At 44.8% G+C, this 16,154-nt stretch overlaps 1 protein-coding gene across 1 annotated transcript; it reads left to right on the forward strand.

Moving 5' to 3' along the window:
- Positions 1-6,524: 6,524 nt before the first annotated feature.
- LOC148504687 (trypsin inhibitor ClTI-1-like) lies at positions 6,525-14,928 on the forward strand. The gene is made up of 4 exons (XM_088448617.1): positions 6,525-6,570; positions 8,002-8,042; positions 12,678-12,787; positions 14,844-14,928. Exons 1-4 carry the CDS (start codon positions 6,525-6,527, stop codon positions 14,926-14,928), a joined length of 282 nt encoding a protein of 93 aa, XP_088304743.1.
- The last annotated feature ends 1,226 nt before the right edge of the window (positions 14,929-16,154 follow it).

A 16,154-nucleotide genomic window follows, 5' to 3' on the forward strand; every position in this document is an offset into this window, starting at 1 on the left:
AACAAAAGAGGTTTTGTTTTCCTTTGAACACACAACAGGTGGGGGCCTGCTGACAGAGGGCATGTAGAACTACAACCCTCAGCCATCCACACTGCTGGATGTTCACTTCGTGTATGAGAGATTATGCACTTAAATCTCACCCATTAATAACTAGCGTCCTTATACCAAACCCCGAATACCCACACACTACATATTCGCACACAAGGTTCCATTAGCATCAAATTGTATGATTCAAGTTGGTTAAGTTAGTTTAAATGCTAAGAAATAGAGGTTTTTGATAACTAAGGTATTATACATGATAAGCAAGGTGTGTTTGGTTTCGTTCTGATGCGTACGCTTTTTACAGCATCCCGGTGTTATCGGTGGAGAGATCGCATCATGCAAACTCAAGTTACGGATCGCAGAACTTACAAGCAACAAAATGTTTAGCTGATGGAATGTTACAGGAGGCATTACTAGAAACACCCCTGTTGTCGGAGGCAGGGAAAGTCTATTTGAAACAACCTGTTAAATGTGTCGTAACATATGCTTCACCTCTGGGAACCAATGAGATCAGCAGGAAATTTCCCCTTTGTCCTGCTTTAGTCTGGGGGGGAATAAATACATGTGCCCATATACTGGTTGAAGGGTCCATGCTGAAGGTTGTATGTACTAGGGGTCTCTAGTCTGAGGTCTATCTCTGGGTCCGAAGGCGCAAGCGTATGTATACTGTACTTGGGTCTGTATTATATCCTTTTTACGCCTAAATTATGTATGTATAGATTGCGTGTAACTGACTGTACTTTTACCTGAATAATACTTGTGCGTTGGAACCACAGATTCCACTCCTGTCTTTATTTGCGGTCATACTGCGTACGCAATTAGCGTTGTGTTTAGAGGTTTATAGGCAGGTTTTGTCTTAGAGGTTCTAGGCAAGTGAATCTTAGAGGTTTATAGGCAGGAATGTATTAAAAGGTTTATTTACAAATTCAACATAAAGTACACTGCAATGCAGGGGCGTTTTCTGCATACTCAGCGTGGGCCCCCTCCTCTCTAGCGGCGGCCGGCGTGTGCAGTAGATTCTGGCTTAGTGCCAGAATCTACTGCGCATGAGCGGGTCTCCGGGAAAATGGCGCCTGCGTTGTTTTCCCGGGGACACCAGTACAGCACATGCGCAAGATACCGGGAAAATGGCCTTTTTCCCAGTGATATTTTGCCGGCACTGCAGAGCAGCAGTCTGCAGATAACGCACAGGTAAGTATAAAGACTAACTGGGTGCAGGGTGTGCGTTGTGGGCCCCATGGAGCCAGAGGCCCATGTGCATTGGAAACCCTGCACCCATTATAGATACGCCCCTGCTGCAATCGATGCTATGTGCACGCAATAAGGTTCATCTATGCTAATATAAAAAGGCAGCCCGGCAGCACAAATGGCGTTTGTATCAATATGCATCTCTTTTATATCACTTTTTTTTTTACGAAGCACATGACACTGCCCATCAAGATGGTGGCACTTTTATGGGGACCAAAGACTGCTACGTGGGAAGAGTTCAGGGGGATCTGGGTGTTCCTACTATAGGCACAGGAATGCTTATACACTAAGGCTGGGTACACACTATGCGATATGTAATTCAATCAGCCGACGAAGGACATATCACATAGTGCATCTGTAAGTGTGTACAGAAGATGTCTGTGAACAACACCATTCACAAACATATCTGTCCTGCAGCAAAGCCAATGCCAATATATCTTGCAGATATATCGACTTGTCCGCCTGTGCACATGGATGCCCCGCTGACTGCCTGTACAGATGCAGGGACTGGCATCTCAACTGGGTGGGCAAATTTAAATGCCCACACAGGGAATCGGTATGAAATACCGCCGGCCTCATGGCTGGCGGTTCGATTCCCGGCAGCGCCTGGCCGACAAAAGCAGAGTTCCCGGCAGCGGAAGCCTGACAGCGCTGGAAATCCCGATCGTCGCTAAGGTAAGTATAAACTAACCTAACCCCCTAACCCTCCTTAGGGGTGCCTAACCCTAACCTCCCCCCCAAGTAGTGCCTAACCCTAATCCCCCCTCTAAGTGCATAACCCTAAGTCAACCCCTGGGGGTGCCTAACCCTCCCTCCCCCTAGCCTAACCCTAACCCTCCCGGGGGGGTGCCTAACCCTAATACCCCCCGGGTACCCTAAACCTAACCCTCTCCCCCTGTGGCTGTCCGCTTGCGGCGCCCGGCATCCCTTCGATCGGGATGCCGGGCTCCTGCCTCACGGCATCGGGGAAATGACAGGCATCTAGATATAGACGCCCGGCATTTCACCCTCGCCGGGATATGACAGTTGGGAAGCCGGCTGTCGGTATTAAGGGAGCCGGGTTTCCCGATTGTATACCCCACACAGTTGTGATGTGAGCACAGACACATTAAGTGGTAGAGTTGTAAGTGTGTATTGGCTTACTAATCTCCCTGGGTCGGTGGACAAGTCATCCAGGTGTGTACCCAGCCTTAGTATTACACTCACGTGCAAGAGCAAAAATTTGTGTTGCGGGACAAGATACGTATATAAAGGAGTGGAAGCTGCCTATATACTAGTGGTCCTGGGTAGTAAGTGGCCTAATGCCTAGCAACCTACTTTTCATAAGTGAAAGTAGATGTGTGTCGTTTGCACCAACAAAGCACATTTTCTATAGGAAAGCGTATTTATAGGAGCACATACACCATAATTAAATAATTACAATGTACTATAGTGATACAAAGCAATGTGAAATAAAGAACAAGAGTAGACAAAGGATTCCTAGAGCACTTGATGCAAGTGTAATGTGTAAAATAGTCAAATAATTGCAAATTTGATAACTGAAAATAATTGTTTTGATTGATGATTTCAAAATATTTAGGCAATGAATGTAAACAAAACAGAAATATGTAACAATAGTGCTGGGAATGAATCCCTGATCAGTAGCCACTCAGGTACACCTGGGATTACTGCAGTCTGTCCAGTAAAAGTCATATGAGACTTGAAAATATTGTTGTAAATATGTGCGTACAGGTTGATGATGAGGCAGAGTTACTGTACTTACCAGCGGATGCCCTGACACTAGGGACAGCCCAGTTACTTAACCAGTGGAGTGGTTTTATTGATTGTAAAATGGGTACAGCTGTACTCACTGTTGTACACACTGGTTGATGGAGCAGAGTGGGAGTGTCATACAGCTCACCAAATCGGTGAGTGTATGCGGATACCGGGTAGAGGTGCTGGAATGCTGGAACAATGTTTGTGGTAACTATATTTCTCAGGTCTCTCTGGAACTAAGTGGAAGACTTGTGTCTCCCACTGTATCCAAGATGGCGCCGCACATGCACATAGTACCGAATGGTGGCCATCTTGTCACAGAGAATCCCTGGAGGAGCAATATGGAGTCTGCGCAGTAACACTCTCCATCTTCAACAAATATAACAGGCCTCAGTACAGTGGGTCTCGATAAGTACATTTCAAATAGTTGTTAATACAGTAAAAAATGGGACGAGAAGTCAGTCCTGATCACTAGCCAGTCAAACTTATAGTTACTTAAGTATGTCAGATGCAGGTGAACTTTAGATGTTATATTGCTGAACAAAGTTTCAGCTAAGCACGATGGGGGGAAAAAACAGCTGGTATTAGCAGGTAGGACTATAAAATGTAAGATGTATCTTCTTTTTACTGTACGTCCCACAATGGGAGTAGGTAATAAAAAAGTCTAATCTTACCATGTCTGTGATCTCAGCGTGCAGCCTGTATTCATTGGTTACATGTCACCTGACACGGAGCACTTTGATGTAGCGATGGACGGTATGTTTTTGTGGGTCATATTGACCATTACAGATAGTATGATGTAAAACCACTAAAATCTGCCTCTCAAGTGACTACAAAGGCAGTGACTTCCAATTGGAAGCGCTTTCTGCTAATCACAGCCTGACAACCAGTCACAGGGGAAGGCGTTTCCCCACTGGGACTGTCACCATACTGCTATAGTCTGGGTACTGAAGAGGGTATGGCCAAATCTGGGAGGCGTGACCATGCCTCCTTTGGAAAAAAACTGTGGAAAATATTATGCACTCTGCAAAAGGGGACATTTGTGTCTCTCCCCACAGCTGATTGCTCGGGCCCCGGTCAGGCCCGAGGAATCAGTACCCACTCTCCCAATCAGCATCCATAGCAATAGCAGAGAGCTCTTCCAATGGGAAGCCACTCCCCTGCTGTCATGGCAGCCCTACCTGGCTTCGGTGGGCTGCAGCCAATGCCATCTTGTTAATTTGTGCGCATGTCCAGGATCGTCATCTTGCATATGCACACATTTACAGTTCCAGAGTTAATCAATCCTAATAGCAGCAATCTGTTACCAAACAAACGGTGCATTGTCCCAACAGTCCTTAGCAGAGATGCAGACGATGAAGGCTGTAAGAAGGATCCACCAGGTAACGGCAGCGGCTGCCAGTAGTGTAAAGGATGTAACAGGAGCCCGGGTCCAACTGTGGCAAGTGGCAGAATTCAGCAGGCTTAACGCGTTTCGCTGGGTAGGGAACAACCCATCTTCCTCAGAAGCAAACCAGCAGTTCCAACTGTCATTCCGCTACCTTGTGTATCATGTGTTACTCGCATCTCTTAAACTATTTGGGCAGGGCCATCTTTTCCTACTTTTTCATGTCATTGTATGTAATGTGTTTGTGTTATTATCCTGTCATTGCGCAGTGCTGGATGACAATAATGATGATAAATAATAATAATAAATATTATTGATGATATGAATACTACTAATAATTATTAATAGTATTATAATTGTTGTATTATATTACAGTAATATATAATAATAGTAATAATAATATCATAATTGTTATATTATTTAATAATAATAATAATAATAATAATAATAATAATAATAATAATAATAAGTAATTGTGAGGGTGTATAACAATGTAATTGCTTCTGCACAGCAATAATATTCTAACTTTAAATCATTACCCGAGAAGCAGCAGCTCAAGGAATTCCAGGACAGGCCTTGGTACTATTCGGCACAGGGCTGGTTTGCCCCAGGACAGGCTGTTCATCTTTTGTGGGCCCGGTTTCCATATGGAATTCAACCTTGTGCTGGCCAGTGCTGGGGCTGGTAAGAATGTAGCTTACTCTAGAGCAGGGGTAGCCAACCTCGGTCCTCGTGAGCTACCAACAGTTCACGTTTTCCAGACCACCTAGCAGGTGCACAGGTGTACTCATTACTAACTAACACATTTGAAAAGATCCACAGGTGGAGCTAATTATATCACTTATGATTCTGTGAGGAGACCTGCAAAACATGCACCGTTGGTAGCTCTTGAGGACCAGGGTTGGCTACCACTGCACTAGAGTCTAGATGATGCTCTAAAGGCACCGTTTAAAAATGGTCATAACCCCCTTAGCACTTGTTTCTGGTACTAAAAGGGGTTATGACTGCAATTCTGTACAAACAGTGGTAAACTTAGCTTATCGCTATTTCTGAGAAAAACCTTACGCCATCTACAGCTGCCATAGGCAGTACTTGCATAGCCTTTCCGACTGGCGCAAAATTACTATTCACATGCACAAATGACCACTGAGCACGTGCACTGGTCAATAGCCCGTCTTCATCTGCATTAGGCTGCCGGCAACACAGCAGAGGAAGCCACAGAAGAGGGGGGCACTGCTGGATCACAACGGACAGTTAAGTGATGGTAAATACTGGTGACATATTGTAAGTATCACAGTGAAAAAATATGCCTACGCCAATCGGTATCATTATTAAATGGAGCCCTTAGTATCACATAAATGTGCTGCAAGCAGTGTATACACTAAGGGGCATATTTATTACCATTTGTGGCCAGTCCTTAAAAAGAAAGATTCCTTATTGCTGCACTTTCATGGTAATAAGGAATTCTTATTTGCCCAGATGTGTCAATTCAGAGTTGCCCGGGCAGTCCCGGTGATCAGTGAAAAGTAAAGTAACCGCATTGCCATCATATTGCTTCCTGCCTTGGCCCGTCAGCCACAATACTAAAGCAGCCGGGGCCAAGCTCCAGAACACGGTAAGTCCAGAAGCACTGCAACCTCCATAGGAACCTATGGAGGCTGCTTCTGCTGTTGGAAATGAAGGGTCCATCCTTGTTACACCTTGGGGACACTTAATATTTGCGAGTACCCCTCAAACACCCGCATCCGCAAATACACTTTAATAAATAGGCCCCTAAGTAAGATGCAAGAAACTTGTCCAAAAGAGATGTGAACCATGTACAAATGGCGTTTGCAACCAAATACGTAAGTCTGATTGGTATTTGCACATTAATTTGTAGAACTTGTCTGACGTGACAGCATATTGCTTACACTGAGTAATGACCTCCAGTAGTCATAAATGATAAAATAAAACTGATCATGTTTACCTTGTAGTAAATCTCTTTTAGATGAAGTTTGCACACAGTTCTGCTGTAGATAAGAGTGGAGCTGTACAAATAGAAGCAGAATAAAGGAGAACACACAGTTTCTGCTGAGCCTGTCTGAGGGACAGAATGAATTCCTTCCTGCTTAATGTCCTGGTTATCAGTTTTGTCACAGGTAAGAGCTGGGCATTATAGAACGACTTCCCTTCTATACACGGGAAGCAGCCCGATTTTATTAGATACTACTGTAAGAAATAATTTAGCAGACTAAAATTACAACTAAGGGGTACTGTATATTTACTAAAGTGCGGAATTATAGAAGTGGAGGTGTTGCCCATAGTAACCAAGCAGATTCTTGCTACTAGAAGGTGTTAGATAAATGATAAGTAGAATCTGATTGGTTGCTATGGGCAACAACTCTACTTTTAAAAACCTGCACCTTAGTGAATATGCCCCTTAGCAGTGGCGTAACTACCATAGGTGCAGGGGGTGTGGCTGCTATGGGGCCCGGACCTCCCCTGTACCTACGGTGCAAGGCCTCGTTCCACACCCACCCCCTCCTCACTCCCCTCTCCTCGACTTACCTGCTGGCTGCTCCGTGATCGCGCCCCCCCCTCCGTGGTCACATCCTCCCGGTCGGCTCCACCTCTGGCTCTCCTCATTGACTGATACTGGGAGGAAGCGTGGCCGTCTCCTCCCAGCATCAGTCAGTGAGGAGAGATGGAGCCGACTGGAAGATGAGGTGTGCCTGCCCTGCGCAGTACGACCACGGAGCAGGTAAGTCGAGGAGAGTGCAGAGGGGAGGCATGGACCATGGGGGAGGGGGGGGCGGATCTAGGGGGGCCCGTGAACATTTTGCTATGGGGTCCCCGTAGGTCTAGTTACGCCCCTGCCCCTTACAGTTAATGGTAAGGTCACATAATTGTAGAGGAGAGGTTCTCCGTGCTGTATGGGAGATCTGTGGGATTCTGATCTAGTTCTGGAAGTATGTTTACTAAAGTGCAGGTTTTTAGAAGTGGAGATGTTGCCCATAGCGACCAATCATATTCTACTTAACATTTATCCAGCACCTTCTAGAATATAATAGCTAGAATCTGATTGGTTGCTTTGGGCAACATCTCACTTCTTAAAACCCGCACTTTATTAAATATACTCCTGGGTATCCAATTTGTTGCAATATTTACGCACTTACTAGTTTAATAGAAAGCCTCATTAATGACAGTAAGGACAGGCTCATTAATGTCTGTAGCAAATCTGATCGTAAAAGGATATTTTATTGCAGCATTAATTATATCGCAGTATCTGGTGCACAGATACCTGCAATAAGAAAAGCCATACGCCATAGTGACCTGATGTCCGTGTTCATTGCATCGCCCTTCTCAATTCTTTTACAAAGTAACAATCTTATGTGTTCTGCGCACATTAAAGTACAAAAATTTTAATTTTAAGCGTAATGAGATCTAAAACCCTGCACATAAAACTAAACTTAGACTACAATAGAATATACATTTTATAATGGATTTGTTTAATTTTAGTGAGCGTGTGTTATCATAAGCCTACCCCTGATTACACCAAGCAATAAACTGGCCTTATGTTCTTCTTCCAGGCCTGGCCTTATCAGCACCAAATATGAAGAAGTTACGAGCGGTAAGTTTAAAAAATAATAAAAATAAATAAATAAATGTAAAAAATAAAAAAATAATAAAATATATATACCTCTGCTATGTAGTAGGGAGATGCGCTTTTATAAGGCTAGCAACCTTATTTACTGCTATATGCTAAGCCTTATGCAAATACGTGAGTTCAAAAACCATAAGACAAAAATTGTATCCATTTTTTAAGTAATGTAATGGTGCCTGAATAATATTTGTTATACATGTGGGTCCCATTCAGAAATAAACGCATTTGCATCCATAACGTACATATGTGAAATTCTCATATAGAAAAACATATTTACACACATTTTGCGCTGATGTTATGCTGGCCATACACCTTGAGATAAAACTCACCATCAGACACACCAATTGCCATTAGAGGTGTGCGCGGAGCCCCGTGTTTTGGTTTTGGCATAACCACCCTCAAGTGTTTTGGTTCGCATTCAGTTTTTGGATTTCTTTAAAATTTATAAAAACAGCTACAATCATGTAATTTGGACATGTTTGGATATGGAATCCAAAATCAACATTCGTTTTTTAAATCTGAGATCCGAACTTACAGCAGACCCAAATCGGGACTCGGTTCCACTCGGAACCCCAAAAGTAATCCAAGCTGGCACTCGATTCTACTTAGTATCCCTAGGTTCGGGTGTATTAGTTTTACAGGAAAACCGAACCGCACTTCTCTAGTTGCAATACATTGGTCTATGGGCTGTATTCAGAGGCGGCCGTACGGTCTACGACCGCCTCGATGTTTGTCTAGTGCGCATGCGCACGAGGGAGCCGGCTCCCTCGTGCGCATGCGTGAGACCCGCTAAGACCGACAGCGCTGGTCGTAGCGGGTCTCTTTCCAAAGGGGGCGAGCTGTCGATGTTGATTGACAGCTCGCCCCGTTTGGAAGGCGGGCCGGGGGGGTGGCAGCCCAAACGGAGGCGTTCCCATGGGAATGCCTACCATTTGGGGGAGGCCCCACTGACATCACTAGTGATGTCAGTGGAGAGCTTCCGGCTCTGACAGAGCCAGAAGCTCTCCGGGGCTTACGACAAGTGAGACCCTACCCTAGGGTCTCGTCGTAAGCCCCGATGGTCGCGATGGTCAATGACCATCGCGACCATCACCCGAGCGGTCGTTAGAGCTGTGGGTGTTAACCCACAGCCTAACGACCGCAACAGAGGCGGGCGGTCAGGATGCAAGTGGCCGCCCAGTTTCTGAGCGACCGCTTGCATCCTCCGACCGCCTCTGAATGAGGCCCTATGTGTCCGACAGTGATTACATCCACTGTCAGATCTGAGCTGCAATTATTACGTCTGTCTGGCATGCTGGAAGAATTCTCATACCCAACGGAGTGATAATTGCTGCTCAGTCGCGGTCATACATGGTACAATTATCGGTCCGATTAGCCGATAATCAGCTGATCGGGCAATAATTGAGCAGTGTATAGGCACCTTTAGGTGCAACAAGTGTGCACAATTATGCCCCACAATAGTGTACAGGGGTTCTCAAATCCAGTCCGCAAGTACCAGCAGCAGGTCATGTTTTGTGGATGTCTTTAATCACACACACGCGAGTTAATTTATTCTGCTGGTTCAGTAATTATCCCATCGGCTTCCACAGGCAGAAATCCTGAAAACATAACCTGTTGTGAATACTTGAGGGTGAGAAGAACCACTGGTGTAGTGAGTAAATAGACATGATGACATACAATAAAGCCTCAAGACTAAAGCCGTGTATCCACAAGACGATATTTTGAACGACTGAATGATAACGATATCGTTATTGTTCAGTCGTTCACTATATCGTCCAGTGGATATGCCGTCAACGACCAGTGATGCGTGCTCCCGACATTGAGCACACCACTGCCAGGGACACACTAAACAATATCGGCCATGGAGCGAATCGTTTAGTGGATACCCGTCCTAATAAGTACTAGCATCTGGAGGGATCGATATGTAATTGGCCGATGAGACGTGACTCGTTTGCACCAGGCAGGGCCGGCTCTAGGGGTGTTCGACTAGTGCGGTCGAACAGGGGTGCCACCCATAGAGGGCGCACCCCTACCCAACATCCAGTGGGCCAAAGTGGCCCGCGGGTGGTCAAATCGGGAGGTAGGGGACCCCCACCACCGCAGCTGTGCGGTGGTGCTGGTCCTCGGAGTCTGAATGGATGCTGCGCGCATGCGCACAGCATCCATTCAGTGATGGGAGAGGGCTGGGGGAAGCCCAGCTAGTGAGGCTTCCCCCAGCCTGACGATATTTGGATGCGGGCATGCCTCCAAATAACATCATGTAGGGGGCGTGGCCTATGGTAACTAGACCACACCCCCATTTTCGGTTGTGCGCAGCTGAGCTGCGCGCAATGTAGGGGCACACTTTAGAGAGCCGGGACAGGGTGCTCCGACCCCTGGAGCTTGCCCTGGCGCCAGGGATACCCATCTTCTTTTTTGCATATTGCTGCCCCAGCTATCCAGTACCCGCAATAGATACATCTCATAAAGGTCATAGAGCATCTATGAATAATTATATTGCAATTACTTGAAAATGCCATTACTCTTCTTAAGCTGATCCATACCAGATTTTTATTAACGACAATATTCTTCTATATATATGATACACAATATTACTACGGGAAAGCGGTATCAAACCTTAGAGAGAACTAAAGCGGAGAGAGATAAAGTACCAACCAATCCTCTAACTGTCACTTTACAGGTTGTGTATGGAAATGACAGTTATACTCATTTCACATCAGAATGCCGGGTCACACCTGGGATTTTGTTCACAGGTCCATCCCGGGTGCGATCCGGCTGAGACCGCTTTCAGACTGACGGTCCGACCCTGCAATAATGCTGGGTCGATCTTGTCGCCGACATCACGTGCTAAGTCGGCGCTTGGAGATGAGGTCATCTCCAAGCGCCGAGTCTTCCTACGCTGTGAACGGGACCCTGGTCGCATCGACCCGGGTTACCCGTTCACACTGCATCAGGAGCCGGGTTGAACCCATGTTCAACTCTTCTCGTGACCAGGGTTTAAATGCTATGTCGCCCGACCCGGCTTATTTGAACCTGGCCCTTTCACACTGCGCAGTAACCCGGGTTGCTGCGCATTCACATGGAATAACCCTGGTTATTGCAGCAAGTGTGAAAGGGGTATTAGAAGCTGATTGGTTAGTACTTTATCTATTGCCACTTTGGACCATATTCAATTTGGGAGCGAAAAGTCAGTGCTGGACTTTTTGCTCCACATCGCAGGTTTTCCGGGGATAAAGTATCGGGCGCGTGCCCGCTTTATCCCCGTATTCAATTAGAAATCTACGAAAATGGGAGCCGGCAGAAAGGTAAGTTTCGACAAAAAACAGGAATTTTCAGGAAATATTCCAGGGATCCCCTTAAAGATGTCTAGACACAGGGGATCACTATGGGTACCCCCATTTTTACCTGCTGAAGGAAGTCGGGGTTTCTAATAGCCGCGGCAGGTGCATATTTGCGGCTATGAAGAAGGGGTGAAGAATAGCACTTAGCAATAGTTATTTTTACCCCCAAAAAATCTATCAAATTTGGGGTACATGAAAATGGGGGTAAGCATTTTTTAAATCCCTAAAATGATGTTTAAAAATTCTGCATAAATGCACCTGCCGCTACTCCCCCAATGAAGAAAACACCTGCTGCATACTTGGGGAGCCCTCTGAATTTAATTTGGCTAGTTTAGAAGTGTGGGTTTTTTTTACCCCCAAAATGAAAGTACATTTTTTGGGGTGTCCCGATTTTTATTTATTTATTTTTTACTTTTTTTGACACAGTTTATTTTTAAATGACATTCCCAGGGGTGCAGGCTATTTGTTATTAAGCCTGCACCCCAAAACCCCAATTCTGCACTTTTTTTCGCCACCTATTCCAGTGGTAAAAAGTTATCCCCTTTTTTTTTCAAAAGACTTTTCGAACCTGCAAAAAGTCTTTGAAATTGAATACGGGGATAATTGAAAATTCCGACACCGCTCCAAATTGAATATGGCCCTAAATGTTTAAAGTCCTGTAAATAATATGCTGACATACATAATTGGTAAGTTCAGTCTCATGCTACTATAAGGTCTTAGAACTCCATGATCAGGGTCGTAGCTAGGGTAATGCGGCTGGTGCCATCGCACAGGGCACCACAGGTCAGGGGGCGCTGTTTGGGCCCGTCAAATTTCTGTTTATTTTTATTCTTGCTTGTAGCTTCCTCTTATTCATCCCCAGCACCTCCTGGCCTCTCCTATCTCTTTCCTGGCCCTTCCCCATGAAACCATGGCTATTTTTTGGGTGCATTATGTCCCTTTGAAAAATGGCGCCAATGCTCTTTCTGGCACAGGGCACCAAAAAGTCTAGTTACAGCTCTATCCATGATGACTTACATCATCTATATACTGTAGAGCACAGGCTTTTAAACTTGGTCCTCAGGACCCCAAACAGTGCATGTTTTCCAGGTCTCCTCACAGAATCGCAAGTGAGTATTGAATACACCTGTGCACCTGCTGGGTGACCTGGAAAACGTGACCTGTGTGGGGTCCTGAGGACAGGTTTGAGAATCACTACTGTAGAGTAGGGAGTGTATTATCCTATATATTGTTCCCAGGAGAGTATTTAACACCTGTGTAGCCTTTGTGTTCTAGATATGGAGAGTTTCCATGCCCTTATGATAATAATCCAATCTGTGGGACAGATGGAAATACCTATGGAAATGAATGTCAACTCTGCCTGGAGAACAGGTCAGTTATAATAGTAACATACTGCCCTTCACAGATTAATCCTATTTATGAGCAGTGTGGGAGGGGGTTGCCTTTGTCTTTTTAACATACATGCCACAAAAAACATACTCTGGGCAAAATTTACTAAGAGGCGAGTTCTAAACCCCGGCGGTTTGGTGGCGGTTTCTAAATGACACCAAAATTGCTGACTAGTATTTTTAGCCCTATCCCTGTTCTATTCTAATCAAAAATGTGTTTTGATGGCGATTTTGCGGCGGCTTTGAAGTGGTTTTGGCCAGAGTAAATCTGCGGATAGCAAACCGCAGCCACACCACCGGGTTTTAGAACCCGCCACTTAGTAAATTTTGCCCTCTGTCTCCAAATATGTACAAATTTGGAGCTATATGCTGCTGAACATCACTGCGATGTTCAGCTGCGCACATATCCGCCATATATGTTACCCTGACCATCATAAATTTTCCTGCTCACTTTAACGGGGTGCTATTTACTTGCGATATGCTGTCGTGGTAGGGCACAACGTGGCCATCGTGCTGAATTGAATTGCCCCCTAATAGTTTATTGCCTCCAAGCAGAAGATGGCAGATACAAAATCTGAAGTGTTAAGGAGCGTACACACTAGACGATATGCTCCCTGAGCGATATCGTCTAGTGTGTCCCCGGCAGGGTGTGCTCAGTGTCGTTAATGACATTGAGCACACCCGCTGAACGATATCATTAACGATATCGTTCAGCGCCGGGCTCTCTCCCCCATTCCCCAACATGCAGCAACCTGACAATATCGTCAGGTTGGCCTGCATGTTTACCTGATGATCGATAATGCCGAACAACCCGCGGGAACGTGCCTCGTCGCTATCGTTCATCGTTTTGGTGTTAAAAATGGACGATAAAGTGGACGACTGAACGATAACGATATCGTTATCGTTCAGTCGTCCACTTTAATCGCCCAGTGTGTACGCACCTTTCTCTACCCTGAAGCCTGCAATAAATAGGTTGTGCACTGTCACCTGCTGGCCAGAACGGATGTCTAAAAAAAATATTTTTCATTCTGCTATTTTTATTCAAATTGTTTGCATTAAAAAAACAACAAGCAAGTAATGTAAAAAAATGTACAAAAATCATAATTAAAGTATCTTCTAAAAACATTTTTACATCAAAACATCAGAGATAAGCAGAAAACAAACTGTAATTGGACATTAGTAAAACGGTTTATGAAAGATAAATACATTCCATAGTGTAAACTATAAATCTGCTCTTTGTCCCTCCGATACTGAAGGCACATCAGCTGATCACTCAGCTCGCTCAACGCGGCGAGCGGGGAGATTTGTTTCCATGATAGGGATGTCCACAAACTGGGTGTTGTGTGCAAATGAGCATAAAGTGCAAGTGTCCATGCCAGCCCACTACATGATCTGCCAGCTTGTATCTACTGAAATCCTGTAATCTACCGATATAGAGGAAGCTATCACTCTACTCTTTCCCCAAGCTGTATTATGTTGCATCTAGTGCCCTGAGTCAATTCTCTGACTGCTACCCTGCTGTCCTGATCCAAATAACTGACTAGGAGGCACCAGCCCCAGTCACCAGCAAAGGGGTTGCTACAGCAGCTATACACATCACCCAGAAGTAAGCAGCGCCAGGAAGACAGTATCTGCTCTCATACAGGTGGTGCGCAGGTGGCACTTACAGTCGGCGAGAGCCTGGTGGCCAAGTATCACCAGTAGGAGTGGCCAGTAATGGCTGATTACTAATTTAAGACTAACCCCAAGATTATTCACCATCCCCGTAGACAGGGTGGCAAAGTATGCCCATCCAGTCACATGGATAAAGAGACTAATATATGCAAATTATACTGTTCTGCATGCATGAGTGTTTTGTACTCCTGTAAGATCCTGATTGGCTGCAGGCTACTGGATAAACTAGGAAGAAAGGTTAATAGTACATGGTCAAGAACTGAAAAAAACGTGAAAACATAATGAGACATACAGTAGTCAGTTGCCCAGGTACAGTGTCACCCTACGATCATGCAGCCCCTGCAATTCCTCTAACTGTTTTTCAGAGAACGGACTGAAAAGATTAAAATTCAAGATGACGGTCGCTGTCCTCTACCTCCCCAACGGGCAAGGATGAAAATGGGACATTAACTCTTTAATAACACAAATACTATTTTATCATGTATGAGTTAATCAGCTTCAGTCTGCAGCGGCACCTATGTATAGCCTGCACCTGTAAGATAAGGTAGATAAACAACAGAGGCGCCCAATGGTGAACTATTATACCCAGCATACAAATGTATCTCAGATGGTGGACACCCTCTCAATCTAAGAGGAAGTGATTAATGGATTTCTTATCATTATAATTGCTTTGATAACTACTAATAACATCAGCGATTTTGTTTAATATAAATGTAATTATAGTACATAACCAATTATATAGCTCTGTTCTTATATCTATTACTATAAAAGAAAATAATATTGGTGCACTAAATAAAAGTTACTTGTAAACTTCTAAAGGATGTGGCAATTTTTTTTTTACTAACATATTGAGGGTTTTTGTTTATTATTATTGTTTAATCAAAAACATTTCGATGTAAACTAAATTTGCCATCCTTTCAGTGACGGGAGAGGTGCTGGGGGAAGCCCAGTTATTGAGGTTCCCCCCTGCCTGACGTTATTTTGAGGCGTGCCATGTGGGCACGCCTCCTAATAACGTCACATAGGGGGCATGGCCTATGATAATTAGGCCACGCCCCCATTTTCGGTCACGTGCGGCTTTGTCACTCGTGATGATGGGGTGCACTGTAAAGGGCCGGCACAGGGTGCTCCGACCCCTGGAGCTGGCCCTGATTTTAGGCTTCCATGGTAAGCTTCCCAGATACACCCTGGGTAGGTCATAGTGCAAACTCCATCTGAGTTTCCACATGGACCACTGCAAACATATTTCTCCCCTCAGCACAGCATCAATGGTAAGATCTACTGTCAGTTTTAAATATTGTTTTATGTTTGCATTGCATTATACCAGTTCATGTTGTAATCACATTCCACATTTGTTTTTATTTCAGTTTTTTATGTTTGCATTGCATTATACCAGTGCATGTTGTAATCACATTCCACATTTGTTTTTATTTCAGTTTTACCATTTTCTCCTATTTAGGGAAGCCAATCCCATCATTTAATGTTTTCTGCTTGTAGCAGACTCTTTGTAATAGTGATTTGTATGCACTGTTTTGCTCCTAGTGGCTGTGTCAGACCCGGGACCCGGTGGATGTCACTTCCGTATGACGTCATCACAGAAACTGGAAGTGGAGTGCCGGGGGAACGGGCTGCACACTGCGGGATGAGCGCACCTGTTTTGTAAGTATAAATGTTAC

This window comes from Taudactylus pleione, unplaced genomic scaffold (assembly GCF_031769625.1).
Source record: "Taudactylus pleione unplaced genomic scaffold, aTauple2 ptg000462l, whole genome shotgun sequence".
NCBI lineage: Eukaryota > Metazoa > Chordata > Amphibia > Anura > Myobatrachidae > Taudactylus > Taudactylus pleione.